We start from the raw sequence: 20,663 nt of genomic DNA, 5'->3' as shown, positions 1-20,663 counted from the left end.
CGACAGGGGCAGAGGGGCCCCCCCTGCCAGTACCTCCCCCTCCCCCTCCCCGACCCTGGGAGGCAGCTATTACGATCATCCCCATTTTACAGAGGAGGATACCGAGAAGTAGAGAGGTGAGGCCCTTTCCTGGCCAGTGACAGATCTGCAGGATGAAGCTGGGCCTGTGCTTCACAACCCCCCTACCCCAGCTACCCCAAGGGGCTGGGTCCTGGGCAGTGGGGCACCCACTAGCCTCCCAGGCCCTAGCCTGTTGCTGCGCCTCTCTTCCAGGAAGCCATCCTCATCTCCCTGGCTGCCCTGCAGCCTGGCCTCACCCACGCGGGTGCCCGGCCCAGCTGAAGGTTCTGTCGGGCCCAAGATGGCACAGAAGCAGTGGTGAAGCCAGAGGTTCCCACGGGTCACCTGGGACAGACACACCAAAGACTTGTCTCCAAAAATGAACACCTTTAATTTGACCCAGTCCCCCCGACCCCACAGTCTGGCTGGGGCTGCCCTTACTTGCTGCCTGCAGTGATGGCCTTAAGGCTGCCTGTCCGTGCCAGGATATTTGGCACAAAGAGCAGCCCTGAGGCCCGCTCAATGCTCTCGATGGGCACCAGGAAGCGCTCCAGCGGGACTGACTCATCCACAGGCGCGTTGGGCATCACATAGGAGCGGAGTTCGATCTGCCCGCCTGCTGCCTCCAGGATCAGCACTTTGAAGAAGTGGGTGGGCACTGCCACGTGGTTCTTGCCAATTACCTGGTACTTCACATAGGACTTCCCATCAGCCTCCGTCCTGTGGGCAGACCCAGGCACACATGGCCTTTTAGGGCTCCTGGGGGGCTTGGTCAGACCCAAGGCCACCGCCTCCAGGAAGCCTTCCCTGACCCGACCTGCAGCTTGTGTCAACCTGCAGGACCACCCCTCAGCGTGAGGCTTCTTTGCCCTGCTTGGCTCCCCCAGGAGGCTGGGAGCTCCCTGCAGGGTAGAGACTCACTCTTCCCCTGTTTTCTTCATGTCCAACACTGGGTCAGGTAGAGTGGGTGGTGGCAATAAACGCTGCAGAAAGAATCAGGCCTTCATTCACATTCATCAGTGTGGACCCTCGATTACTGTCTGTCTCTCCCTGTGGAGGGTGGGCACCAAATGGGCAGGGCTGTGGCAGCGGAATTCCCAGCACCAGCACAGGGCCTAGGGCAGAGCAGGTGCCCAGAGCACCAGATGGGTGACTTCAGGCTAAGCCTCCACGGCGTCCGCTCCATTTCAGCAGGCCAGAGGAGGCACTTGCTAACTAAAGTACATCAGTGTCCCAGCCAGTGCCTCAGCAGGCCTGTGCTGAGCCCTTACTATGGTGACATCCACCATCCCGCTTTGTCCCTTAAACAACCACGTGGTAGCTAATGGGTATTATCCCCATTTTACAGGAGAGGATGTTGAGTTCATTTGCCCACAGCACCCAGAAATGAGGTGACAGGGCCTGGATTCCAGCCCAGGCAGAGTCAGCTGTGTGGCCACAACCTCTAGCCTCACTCATCCCAGTGCTCAGCAGGCTAGAAAATCACCAAGCAAGCTCAGAAGAGCTCAGTCCCTTCTACCTGGGAGGCCGGGCTGCAGAGGGACAAGAGTAAAGGCTCAGGGTCAGGGAGATGGAGTTCAAACCTGGCTCCAGGGGAAGCATAGGGGAAGGCTGCTCCAAGCAGGGGAAACTGAAGACGAGAGCCTAGTGCGAGGGTTTCTACCCGCGCAGAACAAAGAGTCAGGTGGGTGTGAAAAGAGATGACACAGGAGAGAGGAACAGGGCAGACTCAGGGCCTGGTGCCCACGGGCAGAGATGTCTAGGTGGGTACCCCAAAGGCTTCTGTGGAGTAGAACTGGGGGGCCCGAGACAGGGAATGGACAGACTCGCCAAGAAACCAGATGAGTGGGGACCTAGCGGTGTTGACACAGAGCATGGGGGGAGCCTGGATGGGATAACTAGGAGGTGCTGGTGTCCCCAGGCCCCCTAGCTCTAGCCTTACCTGGGCAGGAAGAGAGGCCCCGTGCAGACATAGACATTTTGGTAGGTGCGGGTCAGGCTGCGGCTGTACTTTTCCAGGTTGTTCCAGGCATTCTGGTTGAACTGGGGCACCTGGCGGGAGAAGTGGGCTTCAGTGAGACTGGCTGGGACATTTGCAGTCAGAGGGCTGCCCCAGGTCCTGAGGGGCTGGCACTGGCATGGCGGCAGAAAGTTCCAGCGTGGGTGGGGGGTGGGAACAAGCAGGCAGAGGAAACAGGTTCATGGAAGGAGAGTCACTTAGCCTACATAGTCACGAGGGTGGGGCCCGGACAGAGCTCAAGGAGGTGCTACTTTCGTCCAGCTAGAGTGGGAGAACTAGCATCCCAGGTCTCAAAGCTGTTTCTCAGCTCCAAAGAGCCATATGAAGGAAAGGAACAAACCTCCCAGAGAGAAACAGGCCTGCCCACTGCCCCCAGGGGCTCGTGGGAAGACCAGCTCTCCCAACCATCTCTCCTTTCCTTTTCCTAGTCTGAACTGCATGCAGAGCTCAGCGGGGAAGGTCAGGAATCTGCTCCTGACTCCACCACTTGAGCTCTCCAGTCCTCAGCACAGTGTCTAGTCAAATGGATAGGGGACTGTGCTCCTGGGTGAGCACAGTCAGGTCAGAGAGGCTGGGACCTCACAAGCCTCACTCAGAGCCTGACATCCGTTTCCACGTGGGTGTCAGGCCCTGGTGGGAACAGGGCTAGAGGTAGGGCGGCTAGTCCCGGCGCACAGCCACTGCTACTAACAGCCACTGCGTGCAGCTATCTTTTTCCTTTTACTCCTGGAAGGGAGGCAGGGTAGGACAGTGGCTGAAAGCTCAGGGTCCTCTAGGCAGACTGCCTGGGTCTCCTCCCACCGTGATACTGTGCCAGTCACTTTGTCTCTCCGAGAATCACTTCCCTCACTATAGCTGGTATTTACTGAATGCTTGCCGTGGGCCAGAAAGTGTGCTCAGTATTTTTACGTGCATGGTGTCCTCAGTTCCTCAGCGCCTCTGCACGAGGTAGGTGAATAACAGTTTTATCCCCATTTTACAGACAAGGAAACTGAAGATCAGGGAGGCGCCCGGGGACCCTCGGTTAAGATCAGAGTGCAGAGCGGGTGCTCAGCGCCCCACCGCTCCCTCCCTTCCGCCTGCGGCGCGCGGTGTGTTTAGCCAGGCACCTGGCGTAGAGCGCGCACTCGGCAGCTTTCCCATCTGCAGAGGAGCAAATCGAGGCTCAGAGGCGAGCGGTGGCCTCGCCTTCCGCCGGGGCAGGGGGCGCAGGCGATACCTGGGGCGCGATGTTGCTCAGGTAGAAGGTGTCGTTCATGGCCTTCTGGCTCCAGCGGTGGTTGCCGGCGGCGGCGAGATGGCCGCGGTCGAAGCCGCTGCCCCCGTAGTCGGCGTTGGTGGCGCGGTGATACGCATGCACCGAGTCGTCCTCGTGGAAGTTGCAGGAGCGGCGGTCGCCGTCGCCGCGGAGATTCTCAGGCCGCAGCTGCTCGACCACCCAGAGCGCGCCGCGGGTGCGCGGGTCGTAACACAGCATGTACGACTCACGGCTCTTGAGCTGCGCCATCCCGGGCAGCCCGTACTTCGCCAGCTCGCCGGGGCTGCCGCCCGTCGGAGCCCCGGGCACGGCTGGAAGCCCGGCCGCCGCCGCCACAGGAAGCACGGGCAGCCGGCTCAGCAGCCCCGGCGCCGCCCGTCGCCGCCAGCCCTCGGCGGCTGCACCCAGTCCTGCGCCCAGCGCCAGGGTCAAGCCGCCCCGAAGCAACTGCTTAGCCATGGCTTGTGGCCGGAGCGCGGATGGAGAGCGGTCCGCGGAGACGAAGGAGAGCCTCGACCTCACGCGTCCGACCCGGGAGGCTCTGAAAGGGGCCGCACAGGCCTGCGGGGCCCACCGCGAGGATAGCGCCGAGCGGAAGAGTGAGCGGAACGCGGGTCCCTTCCACTCCCGAACGCTCCAAAGTATTAATATTATACTCAGGAAGCCAACAGTAGGCGTCAAGACCGGCCCAACTGGACCTCTCGGGGCCCTTCCTTTGCCCTTAAGACTGGGCGCTGAGGGGGCGTGGCATCGCCGTCGCGGTTTGTGATTGGCTGCCCCCAGAACCGGCTCCGCCCGGCCTGGTCGCCTTGGTCTCCACCGAGGGATCCTCCCGCTCCGCCAACTAAGATCCCGCAAGCCCCCAGGGGACAAAAAAAGCCTTAAAAAGGATCATACCTTCTAAATCACTTAGAGGACTGAGCTGGGGAAACAAATCAGGAATGCAAGGATTCCCCACCGTATTACTTATAATAGAAGCCGGGGAATAAGCAAAATATTCGGAAATAGGCACTGGTTCCGGACATTTTTAGCACATTAGAATAGTATCTAGACCATAAAAATATTTTTAAATCATACAGCAACTTGCTCACCACCTAACGTGAAGGGAGAGACAATACACAAAACTCCGTATCACGAAAATGACAATTATATAATAGTAATTACATCAACGAAGAAAAGACCAACATGTTATCGGTGATTTTCTCCAGATTGTGGGCTGTGAACAACTTGTTGAATTTCAAAATTTTCTCAATCTAAAAAATAACTTGCTATGAAATCATAATGTAATAATACCTTCTGCCCCAGTGCACACTCTCTCCTCCCTACAACCGCAAACTGCAGTTGTTAAAGAGTTGAATAGGCTCTTCCAACAATTTCCTAACCTTTTTCCTTTGACCATTCTAAGAGCTTCCTGACTCCATCTTTGCTCAAACATTTTTCCTGCTCAGAGGTCTTGAAGGTTTCAGCCCCTCACAGAACCAATGCCCACCGCAAAGAACACATGATTTATTAAAGACAACTTGTCATCAACAGCACTGATTCAAAGAACGAAAACAGATGAAAAAACAAAAGCAGACTAACATTCTGACCCTTGGAATGAGACCTGAATTCATACAGCCCATTCTCTAAGTGTTCAAAGTCCTGGGTGCAGCTTCCCAAGCAGGAAGCCTCAGGGTCTCTAGCTCTCTGGGGACCTCCCTTCAGAGTCTGGGGAGGGAGAATTGCCAAGGGCAGGTCCTCCCATTGGCGAGCTCAGTCTAACCTGGACGCGGTCCCTGTGCTCTTTTGACCTTCATCACAAGGTCAAGGAGAGGGCACTGGACCCAGGTCTGCCACTGAGGCAAATGAGATGCAGTGATTCTAGTATGGTCCCAGGAGGTAAGGTAGAGGGACAGGCAAGAGGCAATGCATCAGGTGTCCTGGGCAGTGTCTGCTGGGACCCAGGCTGTGGCCCAAGCGACAGGCTGTGAAGGTATCAAGTTGTGACTGAACCACCAGCCGACAAGTTCTGGGAAAAGGGTGAGCCAGGCTGCTGGGAAGCAGTGTTTCTACCCCATGCCGGTGTCTTGGAGGCTGGCAAGAATACCAACTCTCTTGTCTCCCTTACACCCAGTTCTATTACAGAGCTCAGGGCCCTCCCAGCCAGGACCTGCTGGAAAACCAGGAAGGTCCCAGAGGCAGGCGGAGAGGATGTTGACTGACCTTGGAAGGTCAGGAAGACCATGACTCCAGCTGGTTTCCACCATTCGAGCCCTACCCTTCATCCCCAAATTAAGCACTTGCCAATCTGCAATAAATAACCAGGAGTCTGAATAAATAGTAAAAATCTCCCAAATACTGTGCTGGGAGAGGAGAAGGAAAAAGGCAAGTGCATGGAGTCCTAGAAGCATCCAAGGGACAGCCTGGAAAGGTGCCTCCTTGGGGAAGCTGTCCCCGGCCCATAGCCACAAGTCCTGGCTGTCAGGCTAAGGAAGTTTCCGGGGGGCCTGAGGGTCCCTGCTGGCCAGTCTGGGGAGATGAAGAGGACCCGTGCTACGTGCTACGTTACCCAGCCTTCCAGATGCAAACCAGCTGCCTCCTCACAAAAGGAGGGAGGGCCTTGGTCAGAATAGGCCCACTAGTCCCACAGCCCAGCCTGGGAGGAGCCGGCTGCTCCTACTCAGTAGGCATGGGCCCCACATCCTGGGAGCAGCCCGGCAGGTGACCAGAGAAGTGCCTGCACCTCCTTCAGCTCCCCTGCCTGAGGGAGACATGGCTCTCCTGGCCCTGACAGGACCCAGGCCTTTGAGCTTGGCCACGCCTGGCCCAGAGAGGCTCTCTTTGGTCCCACCGCCCTTTATGGGACTTGCCTGCCCTGGGCCGGCACCTGGAAGCCATGGGAATGACTACACCTTAGAAGCACCTGGATCCCAACCTTAATGTCCTTTTTCTTTTGGGAGAGAAGGACCTTTGGGGGAACCTCTGGAAGACCCAGCTCTCCCTCTCCTCCCCCCTCCCTCCCTGGGCAGGTGGGTGAGGCTCAAAGCTTCATGGGCTATTAATTCTCAGCAACTCTGGGTTTCCAAGAATCCTGCGGTGGGGCAAGGGTTCAGGGCCCTCGAGTGAGGCACTGTGGACTGGGGGCCCTGGGAGCCCAGAGCTGGGAGATGGGAACAGACTGCGAAGGTCAAGGCTGACCTCCAGGAGCCTGGCTCAGCCAGACTCTTCATTCTGTCTCCAGGGTTCTTGGGCATAGCGAGGAGGGTGGGGGAGAGGCTGGGGATAAGGCAACCCAAACAGAGGGGAGAGAGCGAGCAACGGAGAGAGGGGCAGACAGAGTGAGAGCCGCACACCCTCAGTGAAAGGTGGAAGGAGAGAGAGGGAGACGGAGGCAGAGACAGACAAGAAGCAAAGACCAAGAGGGAGTCACCTCCCTCCATACACATGGAAACACACACACAGACGAAAGAGAAGCACACGTGAGGGGGATTAAAAGACATAACCCACAACTACACAACACACACACACTCTCTCTCTCTCACACACGGGAAAGAGACAGAGGGTGAGACCTGGGCCTGGCAGCCTCTCGGTGTCACCTTCCCTGTGGAGAAGGCCAGGCCCCAACCTCCGGAAGTGGTTTCTGGCTCATTTGCCAAGCACCTCCCCGACCAGCGCCCAGAAGATGGAGCAGGAGAGCAGGAAGAGAGAAGCAGAGCAGAGGCAGGGAGGGGCCCCTGCCTGCCCGCAGAGCCCGCGTATGCCTCAGCCCCAGGACACCACCTCACAAGCTCCTGCCCTGCTCAGCAGCCTGGGCCAAGGGTCCAGGGTTGAAGGGGTGGAGTGGGGGGGAGGAGCCAGGGCTCGGTGGTTGGGAAGAGCAGGGCCCAGCGGGCCCCCGGTGGGAGCGGCCAGGGTGAGAGGCCTGGAGCGGGCTGATCCTGCAGCGGCCCCGCTAGCTGGGACCCCACGGGCTCCTGCACGTCCCAGAAGCCAGGGCACAGGGGTCGGCGGTGGCTTCTCTCCCAAACCTGGGCCTCTTGCCGCCAGGCTACTGGGAGTCTTGGAGTTCCTTGGCTTTCTGTAGGATCTGGCAGACGTCTGTGATGGGGTAATCCTGGGCAGGGGAAAGGCCAACAGTATGCTTGAGAATTCAGCTCACCCTTCACCACCTCTGCTGCCCCCAGCCCTCTCCAGAAGACCTATCACCATGCTGGACCCCGGGCCTAAGGGATAGGGAGCACAGGATAAGCCCAGTCTGCCCAAACCTTGCATGGAGCTATACTACACCCATTGCAGCAGTTAACTTAACCAACCCAACTAGTCACCACCCAAAAGGTCTCACAGCCCCTTCCCTAGGACAAGGACCACCTGCTTCACCTCTCCCCACTCCTGCCATCCAACCCTGACCTCCACTGACAATGAGCCTGGAACAGGGCCAGACACTGTCCATGTACTAGCTCACTGGGTCACCTCAACAGCCCAATGAGGGCTTACTGTGAATCTGCCCGTTTTACAGATCTAGTCAATGAAGTTATTGAAAACCAACCCCAGGCCAGGCGTTGGCAAAGAAATTAAGGCCTAGAGAGGTTGCCACTTAGCTTAGGTCACATGACTAGCACGGGAGAACAAAGATGTGAACCCAAAATTGTCTGACTCTCAAGCCCATGTTCTTAACCACTAAGGCCCACACTTTCCTTCCCCTGGTCTGAGCACGATTACCAACGGGCATTATTACCACATACTAGGTAATAAGTCACAGCCTTGAGTGAATGACTTGGCTTCTCTGAACCAGCTTGGTTCAGAGAAGCCAAGTCATTCACTCAAGGCCACACCACACTCAAGGTCAGTGGCAAAGCCAGATTCAACCCAGATCCAAACACAGACCTGCCTCAGGGGTCTGGACTCTTAAGCCCTGCTACACTCTCCTGATCCTGATGCAGCCTATCACAGCAGCTGGCACGGGGCGGCCGCCTGCTAAGTGTCTGTCTCATGGCTAAAGACTGAGCCTGCCCCTCCAAACTCCATTACCTGCAGGAGCCGCATGTTTACCGTAAAGTCCCCTTCCAGCAAGTGCTCCCGGATCAGTCTAAGGAAAACAAGCAACAGAAGTGCTGGGCCCCTGGGCCACTCCGAGTGCAGGCCCGCCGGGCCCCTTCCCGCTCCTGCCGCCCCACCGCACCCGCAGCAAGTTTCTCTGATGCTCGCCTGAGAATCCCAGAAGCTCTCAGCAGCCTCTCAAGAGCAGGCCCTGCCCGGCCCCTGCTTGCGGCCACACTCACATGAGCATGGCGCAGCAGACCAGAAGGAGGAAATCAAAGCGGCTGTTGTCGGCAAACAGGGAGTCCCAGATCCGGATGACATCAGGCAGCAAGAACTCCTGGGACAGCAGCAGTGTCAGCCAGCGGAAGGCGAAGAACTGGGGCTTGATGTTCTGCTCTTGCTGGGGAGACAGAGGTGCAGGGTGGGTGCAAGAATCCATGTTGGCTGGTTGCCACGGAACACCATGCAACCTACTAGACATGAATTCATATAAGCAGCAGGCCAGGCGTAAGCGCCAGGCACGCTGGGGCGGGGATGGCACGGAGCTGCCTAGGGAGCCTCGCTCAGTGAAAGGGGCAGCTCCTGCTTGCTGCCAGCCAATGCTGTCAGATCGTCTGATGATTTTTTGAGAGAAGCCAGATACCCAAACTTTTATATCAGCTCCTTAGATTAATAAATACACTACACAGATTATAACTTTGGATTTACGGGCAGAGAAACCATTACTGGGCACTCATTACGTGTCTGGCCTTGTGCTTAACGTGGTAAATATCTCACTTATTTACTCCATACGGCAACACTGCAAGGCAATTATTCCCAATGGAGAAGAGCCCTCTGGTCAGCCACAGTGAATACTATTGACCGAAAAAGTGTGTTACAAAACAGCAAGACGTGATTCCATATTCGTTTAAAAAGATATGTTTATATATATCTTCTTGTTCATGAAACTTGTTTTGTTTATAAGTAAATATCCTTTTTACTGAACTGTTTCCTGAAATAAACACGGAATGCCACTCCACTAATTTTTAAAAATGAAGTTCATACTTCCTTTCCTGGAGGACTAACAGGCTGAACTAACAGCACACAGTAAAGGCCCTGCACCACGCCTGGCACACGGGGCACTGCGTCCACCTCCCCCACCCCCAGCCCGCTAGGCTCCCACCACCTGCTGCCCAGGTCCCCCGGCCCCGCCTCGGCACCCGGCTCAGCACTCCATGGCAGCAGCAGCCACTTCCAATCCCCAGACTCCAGCCAGTCCTCACCCTGGGCCTGGGGTGCTCAGGAGCCTGTCGTCCTCCGCCCCTTTCTGTCTGCCCTGGCCCGTGTGGTGCTAGGGGTCCTCACCAGTTTCAGGTAGAGTTCCATGTCCTTATCCTTCAGGGTGGAGTACACCTTTTCCATCTTGTAGGTGATGCCACACTGTGAGTCATCAAGGCTCTTGATGAAGTTGTCCCGGATCTCAGCCATGAGGTTGGTGAAGCAGAAAAAGGTGTCCGCCTCAGCGTGCTCTGGGAGAGATGGGCAGGGTGAGGGCAGCTGTGAGAGAACTGGCACCCTCCCGCGTCCCACCCCACTGCTCAGCTACGTGACACCCCCTCCCCTCACCAAGTCACCCCGCCTTGGTCAGGCTGTACCCCTCCTCTGTCCGTGGCCACTCCCCACCCCCGACTAAGGACATCACTTCTTTCTTCTCACACCTGACAATGCTGTACACCAGCTCAGCGACTGACTTACATGCTCTTCTGCTGACATTTTTTCAAATCGTGATTTACTTAAATCCTTTCTATCGTTCAGCTTCCTGTATATACAGCTCATCCCCTCTACCAGAAATTCAGTTACAGATAGCAAGAGGTCAGTAAACATCTAACATTCTAGAAAGTTCAAGCCAGGAAAGATCTCAGAGATGATCCAGGCCAACCCGCTTATCCGACAGAAAATGGAAGCCCAAAAGAGGGAAGTGAGCTGCACAGCTAGATACAACAAAGCCCATTGGCCTGGAGCCCGTTTATCTACCCTTCCACTCGCTGTTGGGGTCGGTGGCAAAGGTGTAGTACAGGGGCCCCACGATCTCATTCATGCCCTGCACGTAAGCGATGCCAGGGTTGAGCTTGGCGTAGATGAACAGAATCCGTTCCACCACCTCCCAGTGGGCCTCACAGCCGTTGGGCAGCACCTGATACTCGTTCACGGATGAGGGCGCCGCGTTCTTGTGCGGGGAGCTCATCTGGGGGAGAAGAGCAGCCCGTTACGGTGGGTGGCACCACCGACAGCATGTTCTCCCCGGATATGTTCACCCACGAGCTGAAACCTAACTTCCATCTCATGGGCAACCCAGGGCACAGAGGAACGCGTCCAACACCACCGGGAACAAGCGGATAAACCCAGAATGTGTGACACTCTACAAGCCAGCTGGACTGCAATCTAATGTATGGTGATACAGGTCAGATAGTGCTTACCTCTGAGGGAAGGCATACTGACTAGGAAGGGGCATGAGGGAACTTTCTGGATGATGGGAATGTTCCGTGTCTTGATCTGGTTGGCAGTTACACGGGTGTATACATGAGAAAAAGTTCATCTAGCTGTATACCTAAGATTTGTGCATTTATTGTGTGTAAGTTATACTTCAATTAAAAAAAAACTTTAAAAAATATAAAAATATATGAAAAACAGACAACTGGTTAAGACTCTTCAAAAAGTCAAATGTTGAGGAGGGGGGAGTGGAGGTGTGCTGCAGATGAAGACACTAAAGAAACGTAACATCCTAATGCAACGCATAAACCCTGAAGAGGTGCTGGTCTGGATTTAAAACAACCAAAATATTCTTAGTACGACTGAGGACACCTGATCCTGGACTGGATGTGAGGCGGTTAATCTCCGTAGGTGAGACAATGGTAAGTAGGATGTCCTTATTCTCACGGGATGCCTGCTGGAGTACTTGGAAGTAAAGGGTCAGGACGTCTGTCTGTATATGACACACACACAAACACGGCCAAAGGTTAACAACTGTTGAACTTAGGTGGAAAGTATATAGGTATGCACTGTACTCTTCTTTCAACTTTTCTGAATGTTTCAAATTTTTCATAAGAAAAAGTTGGGAGATGAAGGAAGAGATGATGATCCCCACTGAAAACTCATGCAATAGAGCCAAGGTCCCCAACATCAGGATCCCCTGCGAGCTTCGTAAAGGTTCAGGTGCCTGGGGTTAACTGTATGAGAGCCACAGGCACACCCATGCAGGGACAGAGTATGAAGCTGTCCTGGAAGCCCAGGGTCCTAGAAACAGGAAACTCCCCTTTCCACTATATATACACGTGTATACACATATACATGCGTGTACATGTGCACACACACAGACACACACATCACTAATGTTTACCCAGAGTGTTCTATTGCAAAACAGAGCTCCACAAGCCTTCCTGTTTAATGCCCTGAACGGCCTAGAATACTCTCTCAACATCATTTTCAAGATGAGGAAACTGAGGCTCAGAAATGTTAGGCCACTCATCAGACGTCTTGCATTAAAGTGAGCCCAGACCAGCTCACTCTAGAACCCGAGGTCCAGGCCTCAGAGAGTGCCCACTGCTTTCCAAGAATCTGCACAGCCATGACCTCATTTCACCCTCTGGGCAATTCAAAAGCCAGACAGGGCGGAAATGATTACACCCAGTTTACAGAAGAAGAGACGGAGGCCCAGGAAAGTGAGTGGTGTTAGCTGTCCAGGATCAAACAGTCCGCTTAAATTCAAAACTGCCCAGCCACTGGTCCAGAGGTCTAGCGATGGAGCTTGCGTTCCGGTTCTCTATCACCAGGACCAGGTCCAAACCTAAAATCAGCTCTCAGCCACCAATTACTGTATTAAAATGCATGAAAGAAGCCGGGTCCCCATCTTGACAGGCAGCCAGAACAGCAGCAGCCAAGCAGGAGGGCCACCACCCAGCCACGGGGCCACTTAGCCAAGCATGTGGCACCTCCTGACACACCCAGCTGTCGTGAGCACGTGGAACCCAGGGAACAACCAGAACGGCCCCGTCACCCCTGTGGTGGAAAACGGCTGCTCTCCTAGAAACACAAAGCCCTGACCGATCACTCCACTCGGGGGAAAGCGAGCTTAGCTTGTCGGAGGTTACAGAGGATTTTTCCATCGTTGGAAGGACAGCAAAAAACTGTTGGGAACAAGTCAAAGCTCCAGGTGCCGAAGCAGTAGGTGTAAATTAAGGAACAAGACAACGTGTTTAGCTACAAGCAACTTCTCAGAACCACAGGAACCTGCTAGAAGATCGAGGTTCAAACACTCAGCATCACCGCCAGCACAAAAGACCTATCATTCTTTTCTCCTAGGTCTCTCACCCCCCTCCCCGCTCCACCCCAGCCCCCACCCCACCCCCACCCCCCACTTGCCTGGACACCTCAGCTGCCTCCCAGGCGGCCTCTCCACCTCCATTCCTGCCCCAGCCAGTCAAATCTTGTATAAAGGCAGACTTAAATCACATCCCTGCTCTTAGAATGGTGCAGGGGTCCCCAGCCCTCAGGATAAAGGCCACGCTGGCCTCACCACCACTCATCTCTCCAGCATCCTTCAGCAGCCCTCCCCCCCAGACACCCCCCCCCGACCCCGCCCTGCCCCACCTCATGCTGGACTCCCTTCCTTGAACACACCCAGCTCTCTCCGGCCTGAGGATGTCCACACATGCCATCCTCTCCACCTGGAAGTCTCTTTCCTCTTCATCCTTGGAGCCTCAGCTTAAATGTCACTTCCTCAGGGAAGTCTTCCCTGATGCCCAGACCAGGTCGGCTCCCCCCATCACTGTTCCCACTGCACTTTCTCATCACACTGGTAGTTACTTTTCCAAGCGCCGTCTACACCACAGACCCGAAGTGTGGCTCCTTCACTGCACAGCAGGGCCCTCCCCCACACCCATTACACCAGCCTTTGATGCCTGACTTTCAGAGAGAGCCTGGAGGGGGACCAGGCAGGACCAAGGCTGCTTTGGGTAACTCTCGGGGCAGACGGTCAGGGGTCTGATGGCCCGTGGCCACGAGTCCAAGAGAAGCAGGAAGGAAAAGGCCATCACGGGGCGTCCCTGGGGCTGCCAGGTTGCCTCTCACATTTGTGACCCCGCTCCGGTTCCGGGCCACCGTCTGGGATTTCAGTGTCGTCTGTTCCACCCGCTTACGAAGGGTCTCGAACTCATTCTGCGGATCCAGGATGAGGAGGCAGGGGTACTCGGTGGCCCTCTGGAAGAAGGATATGTCTGGGCACAGCCTTCTGTCAAGAGGGAACAGGGGATGACTGTTACTCAGCGTGGAGTTTTTAGGCATCCCGCCAGCACCCCGCTGCCAGATGCCCCAGCATCCCCAAAGCCTCTTGTATGTGTGTGTGTGTTTTTTAATTAATAACATTTTATTTCAAAAGCAATATAGTCATGGTATATGTATACATACCCATATATCTTACGTGTATTTGCAAATAGACACACACACGCGCATATGTATTTTAAGTGTCCTTAGGGTCTTAACTCTTCTCTTAAAACAAACGTCTTTCCATGTCAAAAATATCTCATATGTACAAACGTATTAACTGCATTGTGTCTTAAAATGGTAAAAGAGGTTTCGTTAAGTTACACATTATACAACAGAATATTACACAGCTGACATAGGAGATGCTCAAGACAGAGCAAGAGAAAAAAGCAAGTTGGGAGACAGGCTCTAGATCGTGATCAAGTTTTTAAAATATATGTACTGCAGTACACGCACATTTTCCAAAGATCTTATACAGAGCACATTGCAAACTAGCCCTCTATAAACACTGAACAACGTGCTACAATCACTACCAGGGTAAGAACCTGTTTCCCCAGAACTGGGTTCGAGATGTGGTTCCTGACTTAAATGGGGCTATTAAACACCTGGTGAGTAGAGGCTCCAGACTGAGAAGGAGGCAAGAGCCCGTTCTGCCCCCTGGCTGAGCTGCCCAGGGTTGGGGTCCCACTGCGGGCACAATCAGCACAAGAGAGGAGCAGCCCCAGGTGGCGAGGGGCTGGAAACACAGCTACAAACGGTGAAGGCAGAACTGAAAGCAGGTGGGCAGACTCAGAACCCAAGCTCTAAGCACTGGGTCCACTGCAGACAGGCCTGCCGGCTCCTCACCCAGCCCTGTGGGAGAGTCACCCGCTGCCAGACTCACCCACCCAACAGGACAGCACAGCCAGCGTCTCCACACTTCTCTACCAAGAGGAACGGCACGCACATGCACACAGCGTAGCTCAGTTTAAAAAAAAACACTTCTGACCCTGTCGCTCCTGTGCTTAAAACCTTTGCGCGCCTGCCCCACATCCCTGGGATGGAGCGATGGTCTGACCCCTGCTTGCCTCCAGCGTGGCCGCAGGCACACAGGCCTTCGCACTGCTCCTCGGACAGCCAAGCTCTGTAGGCTCGCGGGGCCTCCCACGGCAGCTCCTCGCCCAGCACCACACGGCCCTCCCCTCCCCTCCCGCCCCAAGGTGCCCGCTCCTCCCATCTCAGCTGCCGCCTCAGGCGAGGCTTCCCGACCTCAGGGTGCCCTGAAGCACCCTGAACTCTGCCTTCAGAGCATTCTCCACAAACTTTAGTGACACGGAAGATCTGTTTTGTTGAACATCCGTCTTCCCGTCCTCCCTGCCAGCTTCTAGGTTCCTTAAGGAGAGGGGCCATGTCTGTCTATTCCGTGTTCAACGCCCAGCCTGCCGTTGAGCCTGCCATGTAGCGGGGCCTCAATATTTGCTGAAGGAAGGAAGAGACGAATCCACAGGCGCCAGGGCTACAACTGAAACTAAGGCAGGGAGAGAGGAGAGCCGGGCACTCAGGGCACTCACTGCACCGCCAGCCCCACCCCAGGCCTGCTATCACTAGGGCCTGGACTCAGCTACCAGGACAACTCACCAGCAGTTCCTCAAACACGCCCCTGTGGGCCTGGGCTGGGAAGGGACAGGGCAGAAGAACTGGAAATCCCACAGAAGCCCCAGGGGCCGGCGCCCAGCACCCAGCGCCCTGCTCACCGGACATCTTTGTCGATCTGCAGCAGCACCTCGTTGTCCTTGAAGTATGTGTTCCACCGGCTGTCGGGGTTAGGGTTGAGTGGCTGTCAGGGAAAATGAGCTGCTCTGTCCTCAGCCGGCTAGAAGCCTGGGGACAGACACCAGTCTGGAGGCCTGAGCAGTGCCTCCGAACCAGCACTCCCACCAGAGACGCAGCTGTGGCTGAGCCAGCCTGTGAGCTAGCTGGGGGGCAGCACAGGCCTCGCGCAGCCTCCCAAAGCACGATCACACTCCACACCCGGCAGCCGAGCCCCGTAGTCCGCTCTGAGTACTTCCCTGTGCGGCAAGGACTCTGCCTTTCCTGTCTGTAGCTCTAGAATGTTGCATGTAACAGGTGCTCACTAAATGCTTGCCTGCTGGATGAATGAATATTGTATCATTAGGTCTCTTCGAATCTAACTCATTACTACTGTGAGTTGCCAATTCCAGTCCTTGGAGGATCGGCCTAGGTCCAACCCATCTCCACTTCCCGACTGCAAAGCAGCAGGGAGGAGCTCGGTATTTGTGGCTGGAACGTGGCTTCCTCCAGGCCACACAAAGGCAGTTTATCCTCCCACCGGCCCTGCTCTGACTCCCTTCAACTATAATATCACAGAACCTTCCTCAAGGAAGGGGACTGAGGAGGAAAGGAGACAATGCACGTAGAGGACCTGGCTCAGCACTGCACACACACGCTCCTGTGACCCCAGTCATTGCTTACAGTCCCGACTGGGCCCAGAGCCTGCGGAGAACAGGGAGAGACAACAGCCTTCGGGGGCTGAGGAGCTAAATGCACAAATGAGGTACTGGGAGGGCCAGAGGGGACCAAGACCAGCTGCACCTGGCCTCTGGCATGAGGGACCTAGTCCACTCCAAAGCCCACACCTCTCCCCACTCTGCAGCCTCGGCCCCCACTGCGGACCCCTACTCACATGGTCCTCAAAGGTCACATCCTCCCTGGATACACCCATGTTGGCCTTGGCGATGCCAGGCTGGATGATCATTTCCCTCAGGAACTGAGAATACAGCTCCCTGTAGGAGAGAAGAGGAGAGAGGGATGATCCCCAAAGGTCTCACCCAGGGAGCCCGGAGCGCAGCAGCAGCAACAGGAAGTGGGCCAGGCTCACGCCACCTGCTCTGCCTGATACAAAGGGCCCATCACCCGCCTTTGTCAGGGTCTCACCTCTGCTTGGCCAGGACGGAGCTCCATGACGCCCTCTCCAAGGGGAGGTAGTTCAAGAGAATCTGCAGAGACAGAAGAGCGAAGCTCTGGCAACGCCCAGCCCAGCCCTGGAAGCACATGGAGGCTGAGAGGCCTCAAAGAAAATGTCTGATAAACCCCGGAGACAGCAAGATGGGCTAAATAAAACCCAGGGACACAGGCATGGGCTGGGGGCAGCCTCCCCTTTTCTCCCCACTGGCTTCCCCCACCTTCATCCTGAACCAGCCCTTTCTACTGCATTTCCTCACACAGACTCTTCCAAACGATAATAAAACTCTGTGCTCAAAGGGGTTGGAAACCAGGACACCGGGGTTCTGCTCCCACCTCAGCGAAAGGCTTTAGGCGAAGTGCAGCCTTTTTTTGTCCCAATAAGCATCACTTCCACTGAGCTGTCTGGACCAGGAAGCAGAGGGCTTCGCTGGCATTACAAAGTGTTCCATCCCCAAGGGGATCCTGGAGGGGACGCCAAGAGAAACAGAAAACCCAGAACTTCCCAGAAGAGCTTCCTGGGACAAGCAAGGAAAGACAGAGAACAGGAAGAAGGGGCCAGGGGTGGGGGCAGCCCATGCAGGAACCCAGGGACTCTCAGCAGAGCAGAAGCTCCAACCCAGGCACACCCACCTTCCAGCAGAGGCACCGCAGTCCGCCCTCACAGGGGATGCCTGTGGACATAGCAGGCAGAGGTCACGCCCCCGCAGAGTCCCAGAACCCCCCAGTCCTCCACCTCGGAGCCAGTCGGCAGGGAACGGAGGGGGCAAGAAATACTTCTTCAAGGATGGTTTTCTGCCAGGAAGATCACTAGACTAGACGCTAATCCTGTGTGTACTCTCTCTTCATGGCCCGTCTGGAATGTTCTTTTGAGGATAACACCTTCTCACCCTTGATATTTCTTCCTCAGAGCAGCCTTTACCAACCACCATCTCTTCCCAAACAAAGTCAGGTCCCTTGACATAAACAATAATAGCTCCATCACTTCTCCTTCACAACATCCACCACAAATGGGATCATATAATGTCATTTGTATATTTATTTAACATCTTTAACCCCTACTACTGGGTAGGCCCCAGAAAGACAGAACCAAATTTGTCTTACAGTCCCAGTACCTAGCCCAGGGCATGGCCCACAACAGGTAGTCCATAAGTGTCTGTGGAATATAAACAAAGCTATGAATGCTAAGTGTTTTGGGCTTTAAGGACATTGTTTCACTTAATCCTCATTATAGCCCTAGTAAGTAGGGAAGATCAGCGTTATTGTCTCCATCTTACAGATAAAGAAACTCATCTGTAAAGTTAGAGAAATCCAGGACTCACACACAGGTCTGTCTGACTCTAGAGCCCAATCCCCTGGGGCCTGGCAGATTCTTCAGCTCAGCACAGATGCCAAAACCCCTCAAGATCTTCAGGGCCATGTTATAAAGCAGAAAATAACACACCACTGTAAAGCAATTATACTCCAATAAAGATGTTAAAAAAATAATTAAAAAAAAAGATCTTCAGGGCCATGTTATAAAGCAGAAAATAACACACCACTGTAAAGCAATTATACTCCAATAAAGATGTTAAAAAAATAATTAAAAAAAAAGATCTTCAGGGCCTAAATATCACTCCTGAACAGAAAGACAAACTTCTTCTGAAATACTGTCATGAACCTCGCTAAAGCAGCTGTTGCTACCGTCTCCCCAGTACCGTGAACAGGAGCTAATGTCCCCACCTCAGAATCTGCATGGGGATGAAGGGGGCAACTCAAGCATTACTTGCTGACAAAGTTACAAGGGCAGAGCAGTCACAAGAAGCTACCTAGAACACCTTGGGGTATTTTTAAAGACAAGCAAAAGCCTCTGTGTTGAGAAGTTAACAGGCCACGGAGGGCAAAGTCAAAAGCTGCTGGGGTTCAGCTCCTTAAACTGAGTGTCTCAAGGCTGGAACCTTACCATTAACCAAAGTTCACTGCTGCCTGAGTTGGCTTTGATCCTAAGCCAGGGATAGAACCAGGAACCACTCTGTAGCTAACCAAATTCTACAAGACAGGAAGCTTGCTGAGGAATGAGGAAAGACCTGACCTCGGCTCACGAAGTCTCCCCTCTGCCCTCCAGTTACTCTCAGGAAGCAATCAGCATCATTTATAGGCCAATAAGCACCCTGTCTAAGGCCTACAGGCATGCTAGTTGTGGCCACCACTGCTCCAGGAACCCCCTCCAAGCTCAGGGTAGTCACTGGTTGTTCAGCTCCACAGAAGCTGGAGATGGCCCCAAAAGGCAGGCTGGCCCCCAGAACTGGCCAAGATGTGGCCTTGAGCACCCTCCCCTCCATCTTAGTCACAACGCTGCTCTAGGAAAACCCTGAAAACGGAGAGTTGCCTCTTACCACTAAAACTGAGCTCCTGAAGCTTTTCCAAGGCAATTGTGGGCTCCTTCAGGACATCCTGGAAATCTGCAATCCTAGAAGGACGGAGGGGGAGGCAAATGAAGCACAACCAAACCCCAAGATGACAGGCTTAGCGACCACTCCTAAAGCCCACAGCTCCCTTACACCACCAGTCTTCAACCTGTTCCTCCCTCCCCTTCGGGACATAAAGATGGCAAAGCTCAAGCTTTGGCCAAAGGCAGCTTTGGAGAACTAGAGACCACTTTTTCCTCTAAGCCCAGAAACGTAAAGATATTCTTGTCTAGAGGTTCTCAAATGAGCACCATGAAATTAGACACATTCTAATATTTAGTGAGCTGGCATTTATAGGGCACTTCCTGCTGGCCAGGCCCAACACACTGCTGCTATCTGAACTCAAAAAACCCTAGGAATCAGGAGTAATTTGATCTGTAGACAAGGACCTGTGTAATCAGCATTCCAAGCTCAAATATATAACCATTAGAAGAGCTCTGGGCCTGCCCGCAGGCAAGGACAAAAGGTTTAAAAAACAAGTCCTGCACCAAGGCGGGAAAGTGGGGGGAGGGGGATGAATTGGGTGATTGGGATTGACATATATACACTAATATATAAAATAACTAATAAGAACCTGATGTATAAAAAGTAAATAAAATTAAATTAAAAAAAAAAACCAAGTCCTGGAGGAAAACTGAGGAGTGAGCAAAATTAGCCAAGGCTGCAGGATTTGGCCTGAGGAGAGAACAAACTGGAGAATCCAGGTTTTCTAGCATTTCTAGTAAGAAAAGGACACGTGGGACGGGGGGCATCTGGATAGACTAGGGTACTGGGGCAAAGGGTTAACAAGGGAAAAAAGGACAGGAGGTGGGGGTGAGATCGGGCATCGAGGCCCTAGAAGAGGAAGACACCAGGGGAAGGGATCCAGGGTGAGGAAGAGACAGAGAGAGAGAAAAGGGGCGACACCGAGGGGCAGGAGAGGTGTCCACGCTCCGTGCCCCCCTCAGGCCCACAGCAAAGAGGTTGGAAAGTAGGCGCCCAAAACCTTCTGCCAGGGGCAGGGCGGGGGTCGTCTCGGTTCATGGCCGCATCCGCGCGCTCCCTCCGCAGGTCAGAAGGGGCAACCTGGCCAGGAGCGGCCTGGCTGGTCTGCCCCAGTGGCCCCTTACCGGCTCTTGTGCAGACTCGACATGGTGTTGACTTCCGGATCCCCCCGCTGCCTCCGCCGCCGCCAGCGCCGCCGCCCCTCAGGGACGCGGCGCGCTGGGCAAAAGCCTCCGACCGGAAACAGCCTCAGGCGCGCGCGTTCTGCTTCGCCCCGCCCCGTTCACGTGCCACCCCTTCTCCGCCCTGCCGTCTGGCGGCGCGGCGGGGTGGGCGGGGCAAGAGAACGCTGGGAACACGGCCCCGCCTCCGCTCCCCCACCAACGAGGCCCGCGGTCCTAGTGCGCCAAGTTTGAGGTCGCGTAGGTGATTGCGCGGTCTGTGCTCCCCAAGGCTATTCCTTGACCTTTCCTGGGCCTCAGCTTCCAACTAGGCAGTATACCTGTCACCTTGTCCTCTTCCTTACACGTTCCTCACCTGCAATAAGTTATTGAGTTATCGTTTCAGGGATGTAGACCTTCCCTGCTAAACTATACAAGGCCTGCCGGCTGGTCTT

General features: G+C 54.7%; 3 protein-coding genes across 4 annotated transcripts in view; 1 reads left to right on the top strand and 2 right to left on the bottom strand.

Moving 5' to 3' along the window:
• SPOUT1 (SPOUT domain containing methyltransferase 1) overlaps positions 1-1,057 on the top strand; it is a 7,680-nt gene extending 6,623 nt beyond the window's left edge. Inside the window, exon 12 of the mRNA XM_007471793.1 lies at positions 274-1,057. Coding sequence (XP_007471855.1) covers positions 274-342 — 69 coding nt within the window. The 3' untranslated portion in view covers positions 343-1,057. The remainder of the gene's footprint in view (positions 1-273) is intronic.
• ENDOG (endonuclease G) lies at positions 433-4,007 on the bottom strand. The gene is made up of 3 exons (XM_007471794.1): positions 3,300-4,007; positions 2,003-2,112; positions 433-780 (listed from the first exon to the last, which is right to left on the bottom strand). The coding sequence occupies exons 1-3, from the start codon at positions 3,795-3,797 to the stop codon at positions 498-500; spliced, it is 891 nt and encodes a 296-aa protein (XP_007471856.1). The 5' UTR covers positions 3,798-4,007; the 3' UTR covers positions 433-497.
• Positions 4,008-6,222: 2,215 nt separating this feature from the next.
• On the bottom strand, positions 6,223-20,242 carry TBC1D13 (TBC1 domain family member 13). 2 transcript variants are annotated; one of them, XM_007471791.1, is made up of 12 exons: positions 20,173-20,242; positions 18,992-19,065; positions 17,250-17,290; positions 16,590-16,651; positions 16,339-16,438; positions 15,389-15,471; positions 13,464-13,623; positions 10,371-10,581; positions 9,702-9,865; positions 8,597-8,757; positions 8,346-8,403; positions 6,223-7,431 (listed from the first exon to the last, which is right to left on the bottom strand). In XM_007471791.1, the coding sequence occupies exons 1-12, from the start codon at positions 20,193-20,195 to the stop codon at positions 7,366-7,368; spliced, it is 1,203 nt and encodes a 400-aa protein (XP_007471853.1). In that variant the 5' UTR covers positions 20,196-20,242; the 3' UTR covers positions 6,223-7,365. The 2 variants fall into 2 exon arrangements, with proteins under 2 accessions (XP_007471853.1, XP_007471854.1); XM_007471792.1 differs by lacking the exons at positions 9,702-9,865; positions 10,371-10,581 and having other exon boundaries at positions 7,366-7,431; positions 20,173-20,195.
• Between the last annotated feature and the right edge of the window lie 421 nt (positions 20,243-20,663).

This window comes from Lipotes vexillifer, unplaced genomic scaffold (genome assembly GCF_000442215.2).
Source record: "Lipotes vexillifer unplaced genomic scaffold, Lipotes_vexillifer_v1.1 scaffold98, whole genome shotgun sequence".
Taxonomy (NCBI): Eukaryota; Metazoa; Chordata; class Mammalia; order Artiodactyla; family Lipotidae; genus Lipotes; species Lipotes vexillifer.
The sequence above is the reverse complement of the archived record's forward strand: the minus strand, read 5'-3'. Positions and strand labels throughout refer to the sequence as shown.